At 35.5% G+C, this 22,944-nt stretch overlaps 1 protein-coding gene across 1 annotated transcript in view; it reads left to right on the top strand.

Moving 5' to 3' along the window:
* Positions 1-22,944, top strand: part of IL1RAPL1 (interleukin 1 receptor accessory protein like 1) — a 701,129-nt gene that overhangs the window by 87,386 nt on the left and 590,799 nt on the right. The window contains exon 2 of the mRNA XM_027890213.1: positions 1,228-1,333. Within this exon, the coding sequence (XP_027746014.1) occupies positions 1,252-1,333 (82 nt within the window). The 5' untranslated portion in view covers positions 1,228-1,251. The remainder of the gene's footprint in view (positions 1-1,227; positions 1,334-22,944) is intronic.

Genomic DNA, 22,944 nt, shown 5'->3' with positions numbered 1-22,944 from the left:
CACTCCTACTGTTTCTTATTTCTAACCTGTTCTCTTCTAAGATGAAGATATTTTAAGATACTGCTTTCAAAAAATGTCTTGGGTAGTCAGTAACCTGACTATCAGTGAAAGTGCAAAAGATTCACTGTCTCTTTAGAAATCAAAGCTTGTAGTATGTGGTTCCTTCTGAGAATTTTTTCAGTTGCTGTCCAGTGCTGTGATTAACAGAGGTCAATATCAAAACCACAATATTAAAGAGCCATTGATCCCAGCCCTTCTTCATCTCCCATTAGACAAGAATATTTTTGCATAAGCTCCTATCATGAATATAGATGGCACAGACAGGTTACTGTCTAGCTTGACTAGGCAGAAGATTTGTCCTCCCTTTCCCCTTTTAACACACCGAAATATTAGATGTTAGTCCTATCAACCATTCCAGAAGAAAGCTGATAATCATCATGAGTAGATGACACCCTCTTAGTTACATGGGGAATTAACAAAATGTTTGGTCCCTGCTTTCACCAGCTTCTTATACCACTTAATCCTCAGAATAAGCAAATAGAAATGCAAAACTTTTATTCGCATCTTAGAGGTGAAGGCTTAGACACAGTATGTGCTCCACTTCACTCTAATTAACATTCCCTTTTGATTTAATGCAGTGAATATGTTAGCTTGAACTTGCTCATGGGAACTTGCTCACCTAAGAGGAAGTTACAAGTGTCTCTATCAGTTCTTCTGGTGTCTTTTATGTTTCCCCTTCTGCTGTTCCTAAGAAGATGACAAGAATTGTTTTTAATCTGTGTTCAATTTCATTGTGAATCTTGTGCTAAATTTATGATACTAATAAATGGGAGCAAAACTAATGAAGAAGGGCATTATTTTCTTTTTCCTCTTGGTGGGGGTGGAATAGATTATGTGATAAAAAGAAAGAACCAGATGTTCCAGGAGATCTGTTATAAAGTTTTAACAGGGACATAATGAGTTTTCAATGTGTAGACAAAATTATAACTTAAACTCCAGGGTTAAAAGTAGTATGTGCGTGTGTTTATTTTATGTTGATTTTAGTTTATATAATTTTTTAAAGAAAAAACAGATCATTTTTAGTGCATTAAATTGCTCAGAAAAACTGTATTTAGTTTTTCCACGAGGTCAGTGTTATGATTATTTACTTCAAGGTTGTTTCAGCACTAATGTACAATCACTGTTTCTTTTTCTTTTTTTTTTTTTTTTTTTTTTCTGGTGCTCTAGGAAGCAGTGACAGAAGGACAGAAGATGAAAGCTCCTATTCCCAACTTGATTCTCTTGTATGCTACTCTAACTCAGAGCCTGAAGGTTGTGACCAAAAGGGGATCAGGTAAGTAAATCTTTATCTCTGTAGTTACGATGTGGTTTGGAAAGAAGTGCCTAATGTTTGCAAGTATAGGACATTGTTATGGTGATTTGGAACTTTGTTAAGAGGATTTCAAATTCTACAGCAAAAAGGTATCTTCTATATATTTTTAGACTACTGTGTCATATATGTCAGATATGTAACGTGAAATGAATGTAACCATTCATTTGCTGAAGGAAAATTATTCCCAGAACTATTTAACTTACTTAAAAGACTTTGTTGCAGTGTGGTTGTGGTATTGGATTTATCTGTTTGATTATATACTTTTGGAAAGGAAGATCATAGAGTTTTGGTTTAAGCAACTGATTTTTGTAATACAAAAAAAAAAAAATAGATCAAACACATTAAATTTAATAACCATGAAAAGTGAACAGCAGAATGTTGTTTTTTTGAAGGGATACCTGAAACATAGTTGAAGTGTTTAATTCAGTGAAGAAAATAGAGGCAGTTTTTCAGAAACCAAGCAGAGGGTGATGTGTTTACCAAACATCTTTCATAGTGTTACTATAGATGAATCATCTTCTTACGTAAATAAAGAGAACAGCAGTACTTAGACAGTTAGGTAGTTGTGGGTTCATTTTCTCCCTGTCACCCTCAAATTCCTGTTTTCTTCTCTTTGGCTTTTCACTGTATAGTGAAAAATAAAATAGGATACTACTTCTGCAAAATATCCTGCTATATGGCACTAAAGAAAACTAAATCCTTAATGAAAGTCTTAATCCCATGTTGATGGAATTAATTAATTAGGTTTGTTGTTGCTAGTCATTTTCCGTTTAGCGTTGGGGTGTTTTAGGCAGCTTTTGTTGCTGTTCCAGAAGTCTGGCTTTGATTTGTTTTTGTATTTTGGTTGGTAGTAGTTGTAAGCTGGAGCTTGGGGAGAACACAGGTCTTTATACATTTTGGGCAACAACTTAAATTATGTCTTGCATTTTTGATGGATTATATTTGTAACAATATAATGAAACTGATTATGTCTCCAGTATTTTAGTATCTGGAAATGTAGATTGAGGGAAGGCAAATAACTATAAATTAAGGTATTCTGCAATCAGGACTTGAGATAAAATTATAATTGGGGTTATTTAAATGTAACAAAACTGAAATATGGAGATTGTGTACTGAGCAAAGGAGATGGTGATTGGTTGACATGTTTATAGTAGGATATTGAAGCCTAGATAGATAACATAGACATCCTTTGAATGTATCTGGGTAAGGTGTTCTGTTTGATTAAGATTTAATACTTGTTAGCTTTAAGGCCCCTTAATCCAAATTTAATACAAAGATTATTGATCATCTTAAAGTAAATTTTTCAAAGACATCCATTTTTAAGGAACTGAAAAATGGCCAGTCATCAGATACCTGTTACTCGGAAGTGACGAGAATAAGAACTTGGATTGTTTTTGTATTTTATTTTGTAATTTTTACCTGTATCATCTTCCTCTGATTAACCAATGCAAGGAAAAGTGTAAATATGCAATGAAATTTCCCATCAGGAAAGTAATGTAATTGCTGTCCAGCAAAAGAAAGAGCATACAAAACTTCTCAAGATGTATAGAATATTTTCTCATCCTGATGTTGTAATAAAAGGGAAAAGCTATACTGGAAATCTTTGGATCATACCTCACTGTAACATGGGGTTCTTGATGTTTTTGTGTGAGATCTGTATCTTCTGTATACAGCTTCAATCAGATGTGTCACCGAGGGGGCAGTTTGTCATGCTGTGTGTGCAAAGCAAAAGTCTCTGATTACTGAAGTCTGCCTTTGGTCATGTTGTTTTGTGATTTTTAGATTTGAGAAACCTCCTCAGACGTAGGTGGAATGTAGTAACATGCGTGATAATGCTTGGTTTGCTTTTGTTGCGGTTTGATTTGGCTTTTTCCTCCCTTGGATGTTCAGCAGGCCTGTTTTTGCAACCCTGAAGTGTTTCTACTAAAAATATTCTTCATTTTAATGAAAGCTTTAATAAAATAAGATTGGCTTATCTGTACTGTGAAAATATAAATGATTTCCTAAAGCTGATGCAACTTATAAATGGAAGTACGAAGGAAAAATTAACTTTGAAAGAAGAACTTTAGGTTTTATGTGAACATGTTAATCAGAGGCAGAGGGGGGCGAAGACATGGTTTAAACCTCTCTAGTCAGTGAGTTCACTTTGTCCTTGAAATACTGTCATGAAAGGAAAATGAATAGAAAAAATATTTTTATACGTATAATTATAAATAATGGAGTATTAATTATAAATATAGAGTATTTTTAGATATATTATTTTTCTGTACTTCCTTCTCTTTTATGAATTACAGGACTGTATTGTAGGTAAAGAAGTTGTTACATTTATATGCTAATTATTTATCTTAATTGTGACTTATTCACTTCTGTTGAGCTTATTTCTAAGTATCAAACCTGAAATCACAGATCTTTTGATCTTTATATATTTAATTAATTATGTTCATATATATTACATATTTTATATATATAAATTTAATGTATTATATATTTGTATATTTTTAAATATATTCTTTATTTATTGTTATAAAAATATGTCTTTTCAATACTATCAGTTGGATTTTTTCCTGCAAGAGTGCTTCAGCTCTCTTCTTTTGTAAGTTTTTTTTATCAGCTGTGCAAAAAAGATAGTGATTAATAAAAGTCTGACTTTCTCCGTCTGGTAGAAATACATCTCCAACTGCTTCTCTGATCTGTCAAGAACATGACAACTTACCTTGAGAAAGTCAGTGAGGATTCACAGCATGCCAAAAATGTGGAATAATTTGTGGACTCAAATTCTGGATTTATTTCTAAAAATGGATAGCAACTCTGACTATTTACTTACAGGACTGAAGTTATATCAAATGAGTAGCCATATCTGTAAACAATTAGGATCAGTATAATATTCTGGTTTTGTTTGTTTGAAAAGAAGGTTAAAAAAAACTTCACAATAGAAGAAATCTTAGGTTGTGCTGCATTTGGATTAGGTCTATGAGGAGAGCTGTCCTGCATAATGAGAGCTGTCATTATGCAGAGCACTTAAATTAAATTACTTAAAGGCAGTCCTTGAATCTTTCTACCTCTTTGTGCTATTAATAAGTTAAATATAATAATATAGGGAATAAAAATAGTAGTATTAATCAAATATTTATTATACTACCCAGAAAACATACTTTAAATTAGCTTGCTCACATCTGTGTTACATAACTTTTTCACACTTACCTTGTAGGTATGATTGTGTTTCTATCTGACAGAAGATACATTTTTTTTTTCCAGTTAATATTTTAAATAATTACTTAACAATTTCAAGTTACTCTTTAACATATTTTACATCTTTAACTTATTTTACATTTAGAACATGTAATAACTGTACTTGTTACATAAGAATGGATGGATGAGCAGTTGTAGTAATAGTTTCATTACTAAATACAGATGAAGCAAGAAACTTCTTCCTAATCCATGTATGAAAACTCTAAAATAGACTCAAGCAGACCTAAAATTTTCCTGTCAGTTATAGTTGAATGCATAACACCTACAAATCTTAATGCCTTCTCAAGCAAGAAAGTATTCTTTGCCCTAAACTTTGCAGTTAGAACCACTGATTTCATAGTGGATGTAAAGTTTATTAACTGGGTGTTTAAGGTATTCAGTGAAGCCTCCATGAACTTCTGGAGAGGCTTCAGAGCCTTTGACAGTAACTGCAAAGATAACTTTTTTTTGTCATGTAATAAATCTCAGATATGATCTGCTAAATGGGAAGCTGATCCCTTCACTGCTTCCCAGCTTCTTGAAATATCTTAAAGCATCTTCCTTCATGAAACAATTCCTTTCTTTGATCACTGTGTCCTGCTTGATGCAAAGGAAGAATAAATACTTAAAGCTTATGTATTTTGATCCGTTCAGCATATAGTTTTACAAGAATTGACTTAAACCTCAAAAATGCAGGAAATAATGCCTGTTTTTTAGCATGAAACCAACCTATATATAAATATATATAAATTTATATATAAATTTATAATATGCCTAAAAAGATGGACTTTTTGTGCAATTTACTACCCAGTGCAGCCCTGATAGTATTTCGAGGACTTAATGCAGTTCTAAATTTTTTCCTTTCATTGGTTTTTCCTGAAATTATCCATTTTCATAGTTTGAACTAAATTGTTGATTTTTTTTTTATTTTTTTAAATCCATATGATCGTACATCCTTGGAAACTTAGGTTTCTAAGAGCCTGTTCTTTACAGGTTGAATGGTATTTGATCACTTACTTGCGGTGAATAGAGTTTTTGCTTATGAATTATTTAATATTCATCAAAGAGGAAGTAGGTTAGGAAAGAGAGCCTCATGCTGATGCATACATACTTTTTTTCACTATAATATGTATGTTAAATGAAATACTTGAACACTGCATTGCCATCTGGTGGTTTTTTCCATGGATGCTGAATAGACAAAAGAAAGAAAAGTTTGGGATTTTGGTTTGGGGGTTTTTTGTTTGTTTGTTTGGGTTTTTTGTTTATTTGAGAGTTTTGTTTGGTTTTGTTTAAAAAAATCTGTAAAAAGGGAAAAGGTGGGAAAAAATATCTGAAGAAATTTCATTACGTAAACCAATAATGAGCTGATTGGTATATTCAGACAGTATTAGTGTATCTGCTTTTTTTACACTAAGATTGTCTAATAATCTACTGTTTACTTGTATCAAAAGAGTTGAGAGTTGTTATTACTGCCTGTAGGTCTCTACTTTTCTACAGATTATTTTGCATTACGACTTAATTAATTAATTAATGTTCTGTGTTCAGTTCTGCTATTGTGAATGGAAATTTTCTTTTCTAGATCAGGTTTATTCTCTGCTGGAATAGTTTTACTGGGAGGACCATCTTTCCAATGATGTATAATTAGGATATGTATGAGGTTATTCACATGTTTATGAGGAGATTAAAGGCTGCATATGTATTTTTGTGATGTTGGAGAAGACTAGTTTTTTTAATGTCTCGTATTTTTGTGCCTTAGCTATTATTAGTCAATATGGGTGATTCTTGTTGTTGTACTTGTATGGAAGATGATAAAAGGTAGTAAAGAGCTTTGACACTGCAATGCTATTTCGGAATTGTAAAATACTTTTTGTAGGAGCAATATATTAAATGTAGGGTAGTGATTTTTTTTTTTGTTGTTGTTGTGGTTTTTTTTTTTTCTAAAACCAGTGGAATTCTGAGTAACAGACTGGAAATATATACTGAAATTTCAAGTAGCTATTCTATTTGACAAAGTCAATACTCTTTAAGAACTGTAAGCAGATATTTTTCTAAATTATGGCCCTCTATGAATTTTTATGAACTATTTCTCATGAAAGAATATTTTAGAGAATAATAACAGATGTATAAGGGATTTCTCTGCACAAACAAGACAGTTTCTGATTTTTGACAGTGTTTCTTCAACTAGAAAAGGAACATTTGATCTGTGCAGTGTGGCCCTTAACATCAACAAAGCCAAGGTTTTACACCTCATAATAAATGTTATAATGAGAACTGAACAATTTAGTTTAAAAAAAAACAAACCATGGAATGAAAATTCTTCATTTGTGATATAAGTAAGGAATATATCTACAGAAGTCAAGACAGTATGATAACTCTTTGCAGGTACAAAGAATTTTTTAATTTAGTTTTTTCATTTGTACCTAATAATTGGATTACCACTATTTTACAGAAAAAAAATTATATATATATATATATATATATATATATATATATATATAAAATACAGCTCACATGGCAAAAATGCTTTGAGAAAATGCATAGTTAAGTGCTGAGGCTTAGAGACCTGGTATCCAGTGTGTGAGTATTTCTATTTTTTACTTATCTTTTATAATCCTTCCAGGTAAGGCTCGTTGTCCTAAGTGTGTAGTGCTACATAAATAACACTTTTATTCTTAGTGTCCTTCTTTCAGTAGTGCCGTCCTGGTTTTTATTCTGCCTGTGTTTTGTTTGCCTAAGTATTTTCTTTTTGGATTCTTGTCAAAAGGTAATTAGTTGATTAATGTCATATTGGATCTGATACGCGCTGAATAGTAATAAGATGGTGGGTTCAAAATTAAATTAATATGTCTGTTGTTCTTTTTCTTATACAATTTATAAACAGAACATTCACATATACAGTACTCCAATACGCTGAGCTTGGAGCAATTACAGCAGCTACATGATGTGCTTCCTCTAAACCATAGGAGTTTGTGTCAGTTGATATTAATGGCTCCTAGCTGTAGTTTTCGCTCTGTTACAGAATGTTGGTTTTCCATTATTAATTGATGAGACTTGTGGCTTGTTGGGCGGTTACAAAGAACCTAAAATAATATTTAGAGTCTATCTATGTCTGTTTGATGTACAAGATTAACTTCCATGAGCAATGACTTTTAAATTAGATCAAGACTACTGTTATTACTATGAAAACCTTTTTCTATTTCTCTCTTTGCTTAAGACTGACATTCACTATACTTTTTCTTCTTCTTACCAAAGTTGTGTATACCTTTCTTGTTGCATTGGGGGACAGGAATATTTTTGCATCATGACCTGATTAAGAAGTGAACCTTACTTCTTCTGAGGATTGCTTCAAAAAACTCATTTTGAATTGTCATATAATTATCCAGCCTAGTTTATGGTTTTAGCTGTGGGACTGAATGGGGAAAGTCTGAAACATTTTTTTTTTTTTGAGGAAGAAGAGAGAAAAAGATGAGGGTGAACCTTACAGTTAAAAACATAATGGAGATAAACAAAAATCCTTGTTCATTTCAGGCAATTTTCTTATATTGTGATCTATTATTTATTTCATATTGATTTTATTAACACTAATATTCTTTTGCTTTCTATCCTAGGAATAAAAGATGTATTAGTTTACTTTTTGCACCTGTTTTGTTTTGATTTAATATGGTTATTTCTCCCTATTTTAGTGTGTAGTAGAAATCAATGTTTCATTTTTAATGTTAAAACCTCTTCATAGTCGAAGAATGAATTTACTGAGTGTATCCACTTTCTTGGGTTTTGCCTAGTTACTCTACAAGGTATACACCTTCTATGGTTGTGTGTCAGTGGGGAAGGGGATTTGTTGCTTTTTTATTTGCATGTTTCTTTTAAAGATAGAAAATCTTCAAAAGCAATTCCTTTGAATGTATAGTAATGGGGTCAACTGAGATGAATGATGGCTTATGCCTGCTGGGATGTAGGTCTAGATGATCTAGAGAAGCAAAGAGTGTGTAAGTGCTCTATGTCCTTCTTCAGCACTTTTTGTCCTGAACTTTTTCTCTTAGAGAGAATTGTGAGGCCTCATGGAATTAATATAACCCACAGTAAACTTTTACATCTTGCTGTTACTACATGGCACCAGGATGTTAGAAAAGCAATTAGTGTCCTTCAGCATCTTATATAGACATCAGAAGTATCTATATCCCCATCCCGCAGCCAATTTTGACAGACATTTACACCAATTTTGGTATGGTTCTCAACTTTTTTTCTTAATTTATGAAGGTAAAAACCCACCTGATTATTGTTAGATGAAAAGGCGTCACTTGCTGTTTGTGAATCAAAGGATACTGGAAGAAAGTAGGATTGAAAAATTAACTTATTTTGTGAATCTTTACATATTCAGAAAATTAGAGGGTTCCTTTAGGATATGATTTTGAATCTGGATTTTTTTTTTTTTTATGCCGCCTATATATGGTAAGCATCTGTTTTTTTTTTTTAAAAAAAAAGAATAATCTTTTACAATACTGCATGGTTATTTAGCTATAGAATATTGTATGTGTTGCATTGCTATGGAGTCATGTTCAACATATAGTTTTCATTTGAAAAACCTTGAATAAATTTTGTTAGTGGACTTAAACAGTGTTTGTCCATGGTGATGGCTTGCCTCCAATGATCTCTACTCTGTTTTTATAAGCAGAGAATACTGTTCAATATGTCAGATGAACAACAAATATGAGGCTTGTGTGCTATGGGGAGGTGTGGACTAAATTATAAAAAAAGAGAGAAGTACAATTCTGTTCTACTGGAGTATTTGGGCAATAAGGAATAACTGCATCGCAAGCATACATCCTTTGTGACACATTACTCATTTTGGAGCCACTATGAATGCAGTAACTATTACTTGTCCTGTGAGCATTTATGAACAGGATGGCTGGCATTTTAAAAATAGTTGTATGACCCTTTGTTGTTGCTAGGGTCCATACTGATACTTTTTAGAATCCTGGGAGATAGTGAATGATACCACAGTATGTGAAAGGATTTTCTGTGTGGTAGGAAAGGGTCAATGTTTTATAGTGCGCAATATATATTAAGAAATGACTAATAATAGTAAAGGAGACCAAACAAAATCTGAAGCCAAAAGGACTGTAAAAAATGTTCTTACATAGTTTGGTCATTGAGTTTAAGTAGCTGTTTAGGGTGACTCTCCGCTTCCAGAGTCCTTATTTTCTCTGGGCAATTGTTAGTGGTTGTTTCACTGATTGGCATCTGTTGGCAAATGGCCTAAAAGATGTAAAAGAACAAGGGATCTCTGATCAGGGACCACTGCTGCAGAAGATTTATTTATTCGAATATTATCCTGTCAATTTTATGCAGAATAATGACTGTGGGGAATAAGGAGGCAGAAAACCCTCAAGGACAAGTAATGGCCATCTGATGTATTTGTCTTTTTTATTTAAGTGTATTCAGTTATGAAACATTATTAAAATATAGAAATAAGAGCCACTATAATAAGTTCTGCCCCTTAGAATATGTTTTGTTGCTACACTTAACAGAAATTAAAATTGACAGAATCTGTCCCAGATTAAAATACATACTGACTTGCTCTTCTTGGAGGTTGGAGAGAGAAAGTGCTGCATACACAGATATATGAGAGGCAACTTAGCATGAAAAGAAGAGGTCATCCTTTAGATTGCAGTACAGAAATCTTCAGCCATTCTTGCTCAGAATGTCTTTGTCTTGTCTTTGCTGTTAGGGTCTTTACTTCAAAAGCAAAATGCACAAGCTGATTTAAGATGTATATTTTTATCATTTTTTCATAGGTTTGTGGGGGTTTTGTTTGTTTTTGGTTTGGATTTTTTTTTTTCTGTTAAAAGGGGAATTATCAGACTACTGTAATGGTAAATTGCAACACAATTATGTTAGTTGAGAGATGAGTGCTCCTGTAATTTCATCACCTTGCTCTGAACGCATAACTCATTTCAGGAAACTGTTGGGAGTACAGATGCAAAGTACAGACAATTGTGTTGGAGCAATCTGAAAATTCATGTGGAGTAGCCCACTTCCACAAATGACTCCTTTTCATCCTTGACAAAGGGAAGCAATTTTTATTCTCTTTTAAATCAATTTTAATCCCAATTAAAATACTTCCAATTGATCATTTCAGTTTTGATTACAGAGTCATTTAGGTTGGAAGGGAGCTTTCAAGATCATCCAGTTCCTCACCGCTGGTTCAAGAAATGTTAGCTACAGGAGGTTGCTCAGGATTATGCACAGTTGAATTAAGTGACTTCAGGACTGTTCTTTAAAAATTACTTCTTAAGGAATTTAGGCAGTGTGTACATGCTGCAGAACCTCGATTTTTTCAGATAAGAATTTCCCTAAACATATCTCTCATCATGGGTTGCTCTAATGTTGAATTGAAACATAGCAAGGAAACACCTGGAGCTGTTGTCATGTCAGGTTTTAAAATCTGATCTATCTACAAGCACCGGTGGTTAAAATGGCTTTGTACCTGTTCAGAGTGTTCAGTTTCTTTCACACTAAGATTAATTATTTTTTGAAAATTATAACTATATTGAAACTCCACTGAAACAAGAGAAAATAAAGTAGGCTACATGAAAAAATGACCATGTGTAATGTATATTTTACCATTGCCACCTTACTTTTAACTATAGTTAATATCCATATCAAGGAACATAGTATTTTTCCTATAGGAAATATAACTGAATAATACTAGGCATTCTACCTTCATACACTTTTATATAATTCACTATGATTTTTTTTAATTGAGGTTTTTCATAGTAAGTAAAACAAAGAAAGTGACTTGGGATATTAAAAATTAAAGAGCAGGCCATAAGGTCTACAACTTTCAAGAAAACTGGCAGCATACATGGGTTGTCGAGATCAGAAGGGCACAAACAGCAGCAAAGCTGTTGTTAATACTGTTTTTAGAAAGTACAGGGTAGACTTGCCTCAAATTTCAAAATTTTCTGTGAATGTCATTGGTTGTATAACCCAGAGTGAATCCTGAAGGCGAAACAGAGACAGGCAAGAAACAATGCAAAATCTCTATGTATGTCTAGATATCTGTGGTATGAAGGAAAGCTCAGTTCCTTCCTAGGGATCATGAAGCCCAGAGAGGTACTGTTAAGCATTTACACAGGTGAATGCCAAGGTGCAGCTCAGCAAAAGAGGAGGGAAAACATGGAGCAACAGTGTCAGCCTCTGAGCCCTTTCCAACCAAACAAGTTTAGCCAAGTATGACAAGGAGTCAAGCTGCCTTTTCCAGAAGTGACTAATTCATACACCGTGGTTTCACAAGGGGCAGGCCAGGATGGAGGCCACTGAGTGCCCTGTTTTCATTCTGCTGACCCTGCCAGGCCACTTTACACACTCGGCGACAGAATCACTTTTTTGTATTGTATGTTTATTTTTGACATTGGCAGCATTTCACATGGTGTTTATATTTTTATTATTTGAGAGACAAAATTAAATTTTAAACTTTGAATTTTTCTAGGGAATTGAATAAGGGCCAGTAGCAGAACATTCTAGTTGAGTAAGAAACACTTTTTGAAACAATTATTCAGCAGAAATGCTAGCTGGTATAAGTTTACAAATATGCATGCTTTCTTTTTTTTAGTGTACTCCTTGCTGTGAAGTGTTAGCAAACTGGACTATTATTGGATGAAGCAGGAAGCTTAAAATGACATAAAGTCTAAAAAGAAAACATGGAAAACTGTTTATTGGAAAATGCATTTTTATTGTTAAAAGTAGCTGTCATGTCAAGGAGAGGAGAAACAACTTGCTTCTGTTGGTTAGGAATGATAGAATAGGATGCCTTATATTTTTTAATTGAAATAAGTTTTCTATATCTATTTGAAATATATATCATAAACCCCATTTGAAAGTAATTAATATATAAGATTTGAGATAAGGAAAACACCTATTATTTATTTTTCTAAAATTTTCAAAGAATACAATTTTATGACAAACCTTTATTAATTCCCTTGAAATAGCCACTGTTACTGTTATCTGAACTTTTTTTCTTGTAATTCCTATTTAAATTATCAGAAGTCTGTTCAATGGCATAAAGGTAAAGAGAGGATCATTTTTAGGATGTAATGCAGTGCCTGAATTCCAGCATGATTATACTTTTACAATGCCTGGAGAAGCTGTTCTCTCTCCTTCTCAATAAGACTCCATGAAAAAGCAGCTGTCATTAACACCTGACTAATGTCATGTAATCTGTAATTCAGGGCAAACTGCAAATAAATGAAATTTTATACATAGTTGACTAGGTGGACTGCATTATTCATTCATGAGTTTGTTTCAGTTTGTCACTGCTGAGTAATGCACGTGTAATAAACTTGCATTTCAAAGTAGGTGATACTATTCTCATACGTGTACAAAGACGGAATGTTTTGAATGTGTTTGGTATTCAAGACAGTTACATTAAAATGCTGCTATTTATGCCAAATCTGTAGTTGATGCTGCACTTAGGATCCATGATGGATTATACCTACAAATGCTACTGCTTTCAGTGGGTAGAATCAGTCATTAATTTCCAACTTGCTTGAAGAAGACTATTCAGCAGAGTAGCATTCTCACTATGTGCATATTATGCATTTGAAACATCTCAAATTTTTCTTTCTGGTAAGCAATGAGACCCAAATAAAATACTGAAGTCTTGTGCTAAGTCTCCAAAATTAATAACTTTAGGGAGAGAAGAGGCTTGATTTTTTTTTTTTTTTGTTGTTTGTTGGTTGGTTTTAGTTGTCCTCAATGACTCAATCTTTCACTGAAAGCTAGATAAGAAAGAAATTCATGTTCCCTGGTATTTTTGAGTTTTTTTCCCATTTCCTTCCTCTTGTATAGATATACAAGGTGAAAGATGTAACAAGGTAAGGTAGTCATCCATTGCTGGACAGTCAATTGTTTGATGTTCCTGGGCTGAGAAACTCAAAAAAAGGCTTAAAAGCTGGTTTGCTCTGCCAAGATGCATTCATCAACTTCAAGATACTGTCAATTGTGATCAATAGTTGCGGTCAAATTGTGATCAGTGGTTTCTGTCTGCCACACATACAAACTACCACTTCTACAAGCTGTAGACAGTGGAACAGCTGTCCTCCCCAAAAACAGTGCTGTTTGGGATTTTATGTCCAAGTTCTGAATTATGTTTTCTTACAGAAGCAGTTGCAGATGTTAGTAAAGTATAGGAACTCTTGGAAGTGTGACATATTTTGCCATGTAGGAGAAGGATGTGGATAGGGTGGATTGATTAACCAAGGTCAATTGTATGATGTTCAGTAAGGCCAAGTGTCAGGTTGTGCACTTGGGTCACAACAACCCCAGGCAGGGCTACAGGATGGGGGAGGAGTGGCTGGAAAAGTACTGAGAGGAAAAGGGCTTGGGGATGGTGGTTGACAGCAGCTGAACATGAGCCAGTGTGTGTGCCCAGGTGTCCAAGAAGGCCAATGGCATTCTGGCTGGTATCAGCAATAGTGTGGCCATCAGGACCAGGGAAGTGATTGTCCCCCTGTATTCAGCACTGGTGAGGCCACACCTTGAGTTCTGTGTTCAGTTCTGGGCCTCTCACTGCAAGACACACATTGAGGTGCTGGAGTGTGTCCAGAGAAGGGCAATGAAGCCCAATGAATCTGAAGCACAGGTCTGATGAGGAGCAGCTGAGGGAGCTGGGGGTGTTTAGCCTGAGGAAAAGGAGGCCCAGGGGAGACCTTATCACTCTCTACAACTACCTGAAAGGAGGTTTTAGCAAGGTGGGAGTTGGTCTCTTCTCCAAGACAGCTAGCAATAGGACAAGAGGAAATGGCCTTAAGTTGCACCAAGGAAGGTTCAGGGTGAAATCAAGAAGAATTTCTTCACTGAAGGGGTGGTTGAGAATAGGAAAGGTCTGCCTGGGGAAGTGATGTAGTCACAATCATTAGAAATGTTTGAGAAATGACTAGACATGGCACTTGGTACAATGGTGTTCAGTCAAAGGTTGGACTTGGTGTTATTGGAGGCCTTTTGCAACTTTAATAATTTGATGCTTCTGTGTAATTTTAGAAGTATCTGATTCTCTAATTATTTATTTAGAAAAAAAGCTGCTTTGCTATGCTCTGGAAACTTCTCAGTAACTTTCGTTTTCTACCTGCAGTTATTAAAATTAATTGAATTTAAATTATGTTTTATTAGGTTCATTTCATTAATATGTTCACTGAAAATAGCTCTTTATTTTCTCTCCCATTTTCGTAATCTTAATTTCTAGGCCAAATTTAATATGAAGGCTTTACATTTGTCTCTCGCTTAGGGGAAAGGTCAGGCATCAAGTTCCATCACACTCTAGAGAGAAGGAGAATGTGTTGTGTATACTTTATTCACAGTACTTCACTGCTGTAAGGAATTCTCAATAATCAGTTGCATATGAGAGTAATTTCTATTTACATTTACTTCAGTCAAAGCTAAGGTGAACTTCTTGCTTCTCCCTCCGCCCCCCAAAGACCTATTTCTTCCTTACTGGGCTTTACTGTGTGTTTGTGGATTGTTTTTGGCTTTAGATTTTTTTTTTTTTAAATAGTAGCTAGTTAGTTTTGATGTAAGTAATAAAGTACTGAATATTTTTTTTTCAGTTTGGGGGTAAAATTGCAATACTTGCTGAACAAATCTCTGACTTACAGGAGCATAATAATGTAATGTAAATATGATAATTGAAATTGCCTGTGTATATGAAATATAAACAAATATGGAAACAAATTCCATTACCTAGAATTTACTATTCCAAGTAGACATGGAGAAAATATGAGTTGGATTGTGGTGGAAAACTGTGCAGCTTCTAGTATTTCAGACCAAAAAAATGCTCTATGCTACTACTTACATGTTCAATAAATATGCACAGCATTTTCATTGAAGTAAAAATGTTATTCCTAATTAGAATAACAGAATGGGTTGTCTTGGAAGGAGTCTTCAAAGACTGTGTAGTTCCAACCCCCCTGCCATGGACAGGGACATCTTCCACTAGAGCAAGTTTCTCAAAGACCCCCCAAACCTGACCTTGAACACTTCCAGGGGTGGGACATCCACAGCTCTGGGCAACTTGTTCCAGAATCTCACACTGTCATTATAAGAATATTCTTATGTCCAATCTAAATCTACACCCTCTCAGTTTAAAACCATTGCCCTTTATCCTATCACAACTGGCCCTGGTAAAAAGTCTGTCCCCATCTTTCTTATAATCCCCCTTTAGGTACTGGAAGGGCTTACTTAGGTCTCTAAGGTCCCCTCAGAGCTTCTCCAGGATGAACAACCCCAGCTCTCTCAGCCTGTCATCATGGGAGAGGTACCCCAGCCCTCCGATCATCATTGTGGCCCTACTCTGGACCTCCTTCAGCAAGTCCATGTTCTTCTTTTGTTGGGGCCCCAGAACAGGGCACAGTGCTCCAGGTGTAGGGGAGGATCCCCTCCCTTGACCTGCTGGCCACATTTCTTTTTCTTTTTTTTAATATGTCTTCTCAATATGAGTCACAATGATGTTAATGAGAAAATTAATCTGATGCAAAAGGAAAATTTTGGAATACTCTTTGAGAGACTTTTCAGAAATAAGATATGTAATGATGTTTCTGTCTGGAGGATATGGTTAAACAACAGGGTAACCTGTAAGGGAATAAAATGAAATGTGGGATACATATCTGTGGATTTCCTGTGCCACAGTTGTTAGTGGAATGATGTTGAACTGCTTTTTGACCACAAAATAAGATTTTTTTTTTTCAAATTTATGTAGTTTTGTTGACACAAAGATTTAGTCATGAACTGGAGCTGGCTAAGTCCAGTAATAGTTTCGATTTTTCTGAATTTCTTTTATAGGATAATTCAAGTTGAAAGAGGTCTTTGGAGGTCTTAAGTTTAAAGCAGGGTCAAGCTCTGAGATCAGACCAGGTTGCTCAGGACTTTATCCCTGTGAGTCTTTTAAAACCTCCAGGGGCAGAACTTGCACAAATTCTCTGGGAAATTGACTGTTACTTTGGACTCTTGCTTTCTGCTAGGGCTCTCAAAATATTCTCTCATAGTTCAGAAGGAAGTAATGCATGAATTATAAACTATGTCTGATCTAGACCCAAAATCCTAAAAAATCTGAAAAAGAAAAAAATCAAAATTAGCTGGTTGTTAACAGGCTTGGTTATCTGCAGTAAAATAACAAAAAAGGATTAATGTAAATAAAAATAAGTAAATTTTTCCTTAAAATTTTATAATGAAATCAAAAGAGAGAATTTAATATTTGATCGGTTCAACTTTCTACATAATTTATTTCCATATGTACGCTTTTCTTTTATCTAAACTTTTTTCTCTCTTTTCCTTGCGGCAATTTATTGCTTCTGTTAAAGTCTAGTGGAGATTAAGTTCCTGATGCGAATAAAAATCTGATGGACCCATACATTTTTTATTTTATTTACATACAAAGTTAGTTAAATTCATTGCAATAGCTTCAAAATTTGTTATATGAAATTAATTTTTTTTAAAAAAAATCAAAATTCTGATTTTTTTAGTGTATTAGTGATTAGAGTAAGGCCTTTGAAACAAATAAAGTGATTGGGAAGGATTATATGAAGTGTAGTTAACTGTCAATAAAACTCTATAAAAACTTTATAAAAACTCTATAAAAAAACTTGTTCAATTGATACATATCTAGCATACTAGAATACCTCATTGAAACAATAAATTACACTAATTATTGAGCAACAAGCTTAGGTTTTCATAAGCTACCTTACATAACTTTCTGAAACAGGCCAGTAACAAGCATTATTATACTTTTTTCTTTGGAAAAAAAAAGAACAAGAAAAACCCTGACCAAAATAACCGCAAAATCAAAACCATTTTTTAATGGTTTTAACTCATGTTAGTCCTCTTAATTAAGATATACACACAGAAATACTAGATCACAAACTTCCAGTCAATCAAAAGGACCTATCCTTACCATCATGGAGTCCAAGAATAACATTGCCAATAAAGTACCCAATTATAATAAAAACCTAGAGTTGTATTAACAGCATTGCTTACTATTTTGTCAGTAAAGCTCCTGTTCATAATTTTTAACAGGACAATATTACCATTTCCTATTCTGAGCAATCCATTAGAGCTTTTAATTAAATAGATAAAAAAAAATAATTTCAATTTTAGGAAATTGTTGCACCACTGATGTACTTGTCAGGGTAGGCGGTGGGTCCGCTGTGCCCCTTTTGAGGGATGTAGAGGAAGAGGATTTTGATCTAGACACCCTAAGGCCTTTCTCCTGAAAGAAAAGCAAGGGTCATAGAGATCTTGGTAAAAGGTGCCAGTCCTGACCATGGGAGAAAGAATGTAAATAAGAAGTGAACATCCAATCATATGTGAAGGCTAGTGGTAAATACAGATAGTAGAGCTATGAATAGTGTTAGTGTGTAAGACTCTGAGAGACAGTGTGTGTGCAGCTGTGTGAAGACAATGTAATATTCTGGATGAAGAGAATAAAGCTGAATTTAGGCCATCATCATCTAAGTGCCCAGTTTTATTATTATGGCCGTCCTCGTATTTAATACAACAACTGGTGACCCTGAGTGTTGCGAGCCAGGAGGGATCACGACTGATACTGACAAGACTCCCACCCTGATTTGGAGTCAAATTGGACTTGATCCCCATCGAGGGATCGGAGATAATTTCCTGAGGAATTGAGAGGAATTGAGACCACAGGGCAATATGCGGTGAGGACGGAGCCTGGTGTAGCATAAAGCAGTGGAAATTCTGCGAAAAACGGATCCAGATCCGAAATTTCTTGACACCTGAGGCATGTGAGCCACTGGGAACTTTGGGGCGTGATGGGACCTGAGTCCCGAGGGAAGTGCATGGTTGGTGCTTCAAATGCGCTGCTTAGAAAGTGGTATGATGATGATGATGGCTGCTCACGACGTGAAGTTCAAAGAAACGGCAGTTCTGAGTGGGGTTTGCGGCAGCACAGGGTGGGGACGTGTGGAATTCCGTAGAGCCCGTCTACAACATTCTTTGAACTTTTAACAATGTTAATGAACTTAAACGAGAGGCAAAAATATGTTTGCTTTGCAAGTTATAGTTTCCCACGTCTGTCACTCACACATAGAAGACATGGGGTAAAGATTTTACTCTAAGACTGGGAAACAAAGCTGCTGTAAGACTTGAAGGAAACCTGGTTAGGTTGAAAAGAGGGGGGCTTTCCTGAAAGAAGTGTCGCTGACTCAGTCCGTAAAGCCTGGGTCTTTGACTCCCAGGTCCGCAGGTTCAATACTAGCTGTGGAACAACGGCTGGACCTCCTGTGGCCGAGCTGTGCTTTTTTTTTCCCCCAAGCAGACCCCTCTGTAAAATTCTCTCACTGCTCTATATGCTTCTGCCGCTATAACTACTTGAAACTGACTGAACTATTAATAGCAACAATTCGTAAGCTTTTTGTTAAAAGCGCAAACGGGTAGGAGAGGCAGACTGTCAGAAGCTGAGAGGTTTACTGCATTCCAGGCATCGGGGATGTCAGCATCCAGAGAGCACGGACACAGCACTGGCATGGAGGGCCGGCACAGAGCACAGCGAGGGCAGAGCCGCTGTTGATGGAGCTTTGCGGCGGCCGTGGAGCTGGGGCACTTCGGGCTCTGGACCAGAGCGGGGCACGCTGTTGCCTGACAGGACCACTCCGGGGTCCCGCCACCCATGGGAGGAGGGTCCCGGAGTGGTGAGGGGGGTCCCAGAGGTGCAGGGCTCGGCATTTGTGTGACAACGCTGCTAAAAGTGCAGCTGATCATCAAAAAAAAAAAAAAAAAAAAAAAAAAAAGGGAGCTTTGAAGAGAACTTCCATATGCATGACTGGTAGTGCTGGTTCACTAAGTTTGTCACACAGAAGTGGAACTTACTAAGGAGTAGTTAAAAGTTTAAGAGATCTATGATTAGTCCTGGTTACTTGGTTTCTGTGATTTTGTAACTGCAAATTACACTTTCCTTCTTTCCTGTGATTTTGTAATTGCAAATTACACATTCCTTCTCTTCCCCTTCCTTCATTAGGTTAAGGTGAATTTCAGTTGGGAATTTGAAATGTACACACATGGTTTTCTTCTCTTCTTTAAATTCAACTGATACTATTTCTGTTATGCTGCATAGCTTTTGGTACTCTAAAGCAGGGCTAGCTCACTCATGGGGCAAATTATTGTCAAAAGAGAGTTTTACACACCAAACATATTTTCAAAAACAAAACAAAAAGGGGGAAGGAGAATATGCATGTGCAGGAACAGGTGCTGGATCAAAAATGGATCTCATTTAGGTTTGTTGAGCTTTTTTGTTCCTTGTATTGATTCCTCTTCAGGACAGATGAAGTTGCTGAACATGACTACCACAGATGGCAGACTGAGAAACACACGGCCAGTGATGATTGGGATCTGAGATGTGTGGTTGAAATGAAAAACTATAATAAAAATCCCAGCTATGTGTGAATGAAGGATGATTGTAGTGACCACCTTCTGAATGACTGGATAAAAAACTGTATGAGTGAAAAAGCTGTGTAAATATCTCTGTGTGTGAACCCAAAATACTTTTTAAGTGTTAACATTTTAAGAGGATGTGTTATATAGATTTAATTATGGTAAGTTGATGCATGCTAGCCTTCAGTGATTGGAAGCAAGTATCAAAGAATTACAGGTTAATGCTGGTCAGGACTAACTAAATGGTCTGTTGCTATCAGAATGGCTTTTGCCTATGGTCAGGACAGGTTTGCTTCTGTTATCTATTTTTGTAGTTGTGCTACTACTGTTGCCATGTTTGGTGTTGTGTTTGCAAAGGGCCCTGCAAAGGACGACCCAGGCAGTTTTCCTAGCACAAATACAAAAAGGGGGAATTGTCGGGGTAGGCAGTGGGTCCGCCATGCCCCTTTTGAGGGATGTAGAGGAAGAGGATTTTTGATCTAGACACCCTAAGGCCTTTCCCCTGGAAGAAAAAGCAAGGGCCATAGAGATCTTGGTAAAAGGTGCCAGTCCTGACCATGGGAGGAAGAATGTAAATAAGAAGTGAACATCCAATCATATGCGAAGGCTAGTGGTAAATATAGATAGTAGAGCTAAGAATAGTGTTAGTATGTAAGATTGTAAGTTAGTACGTAAGACAGTGTGTGTGCAGCTGTGTGAAGACAACATAATATTCTGGATGAAGAGAATAAAGCTGAATTTAGGCCATCGTCATCTAAGTGCCCAGTTTTATTATTATGGCCGTCCTCGTATTTAATACAACATGTACTAGTGGTTGTTTAAGGATATAGACAAGGAAAAGTTAGGAATCACAATATCTTTTGTTAAGTGAATAGGTGCTTTGTTGAAGAAGGTGTTCTTGCCACTGTCATATCATGTGGGGAAGCAGGTCACCTGGAGGACAGTGTTTATAACTCAGTGATCTACTGAAAAATAAAATAAACTAATAAGGAATTAACCCATATTCAACAGAGACAGTAATTAAGCTGGACTTAAAGTTTTAAAGCTATTCAATTTCTTTTGGGCTTTTTAATTCTAAAGTATCTTTTTTGAATTGTAAACTTAAGGAGTTTACAATTCCTTAAGAGAACATTACTACTGTAAGGAAGACTTTCTGGTCCCTAAGGACCCAATTTTTTCCATTCTTCAGTGTGCAAGAGCTCACTTAACTTGAGTATTGTGTAATTGTATTATAGCTACCTCCATCTCCTGTATACAGAGCATATATATTTCTGAATGTTGTTTTTTTCTGTGCATAATGTTTTTGAATATCATTGTTTTTCTGATAAAATGTTATCTCTACCTTCATGTCTAGGCTTCTGTTTTCCAAAATATGACTTAAAAGTTTAGAATTATGCAGAGTGCTGGAAACTGGGGGCAGGGGAGGAGGGTTGGCAGAGAAGTTCCAGCACAGTTGGGAATGATGAGATCAGTGAATAATTTTTTTTTCATGGTAAGCACTAAAACATTTGCAGATGAATCTCCTTGGCCACAACATTTTGTTCTATACTTTTAACTTTTTTTTAATAGAGTAAAAAGAGCACTTCTCTGGTCTTCTGAATTGGATATTACAGCATCTAATAGTTTCCTTGGGACTCTGCTGGGTATCTATAGGATATCACGCTCAAGGATGGATCGTTCAGACAGTGGTCAGATTAGGTCAGATTTTCCTTGTTTGCTTGTTTAGTTTTCCTTCTGATGTTGGCATCCAAAGGGATTAGTGTGTCAGCTCAGAAACTACTCACAGGTAATTAAATTGATTCTTACAGCTAACCCAGAGCCTTAAAGAAGGGTTGAATTGCTTCCACTGAAAAAATAAAAGAGATAAAGCCCTGGCCAAGAGGTAGGAGAGGAGGCAATTTGAAAACAAAACAGAACAAAATCCCCCCAAAATAAAAAAGTAAATTCTGAGTAATTTTGTTTTATGTAACATTGTATTTTCTTCAGTTCCCAACACAGTTATAGAGCTGTGTTTTGAAAAGACACAATAAAACAAAATACAGATATGATTCTCAAGCAGTGTGGTTCACATTTAATGCTGAGATTTCAAACTGGTTCTCACAAGTGTTCAGTTATTGATTTTCTCTCAGTCTTGACTGCGTACAGCTAATATGGGATTATGCAGAGCTGAAGCACTTGAGATGAAGGGAAAACTGACAAACAAAATCTGGATGAGCAACTTTAAACTTGTACTGAACTGCAAGTCCCTCACAGAGCATCAGTGGCATGAGTCTGCTTCATGTATGCAAAGGATGTATGTAGTGAACAGCTGCAGCTCGAGAGAGAGAGATAAAGGTGCAGAATCGGTCTGAAGAGATCTCCAAACACAATACTTGGGAATCTTCCGATCAGTTGCATGTAAAAGCCAAACTCTCCTTATTTAAAGCCAGCTGTGATAGTTTATTTCAAATGTCAGAGGATCTCAGAAACATTATTTACCTTGAACAAGTAAAAGATGTAACTTACATGTTGACTTTGATATGGTTAAACATGGTGAATATACTCCCATGTGAAATATTTTATAAGAAAAATGTTAACTTTCCAAACTGTGTACTTTCCATACTTCCAAATGTGTATTAAAAAAAAAAAATAGGCAGAGAACATTAAAATTTCAATCTTTAGTCTACTACGATAATTTTTTAGCTTTTAACTAAATGCAAGCTAATATTCTTTACCTTGTCAAATATAGTCTTTCCTCCTTTCTGAATACTCTCCCTTGTTTCTATCCAGCAATCCAATTCTTTGGCAAGTTTCCCTCTTCACTTTTAAGTTGTTACTGAGCTTCTCAACTTGACAATCTCTGTGAATAGAAAGTACTTCCTCTAGTTGCATTTCAAGATCATTGGTTTTGACAATCAATTTTGTCA

Source organism: Empidonax traillii, unplaced genomic scaffold (assembly GCF_003031625.1).
Source record: "Empidonax traillii isolate 1590-97213 ecotype Southwest subspecies unplaced genomic scaffold, ASM303162v1 scaffold1:size7828297, whole genome shotgun sequence".
Taxonomy (NCBI): domain Eukaryota; kingdom Metazoa; phylum Chordata; class Aves; order Passeriformes; family Tyrannidae; genus Empidonax; species Empidonax traillii.
This window is presented reverse-complemented; position numbering and strand designations above follow the sequence as displayed.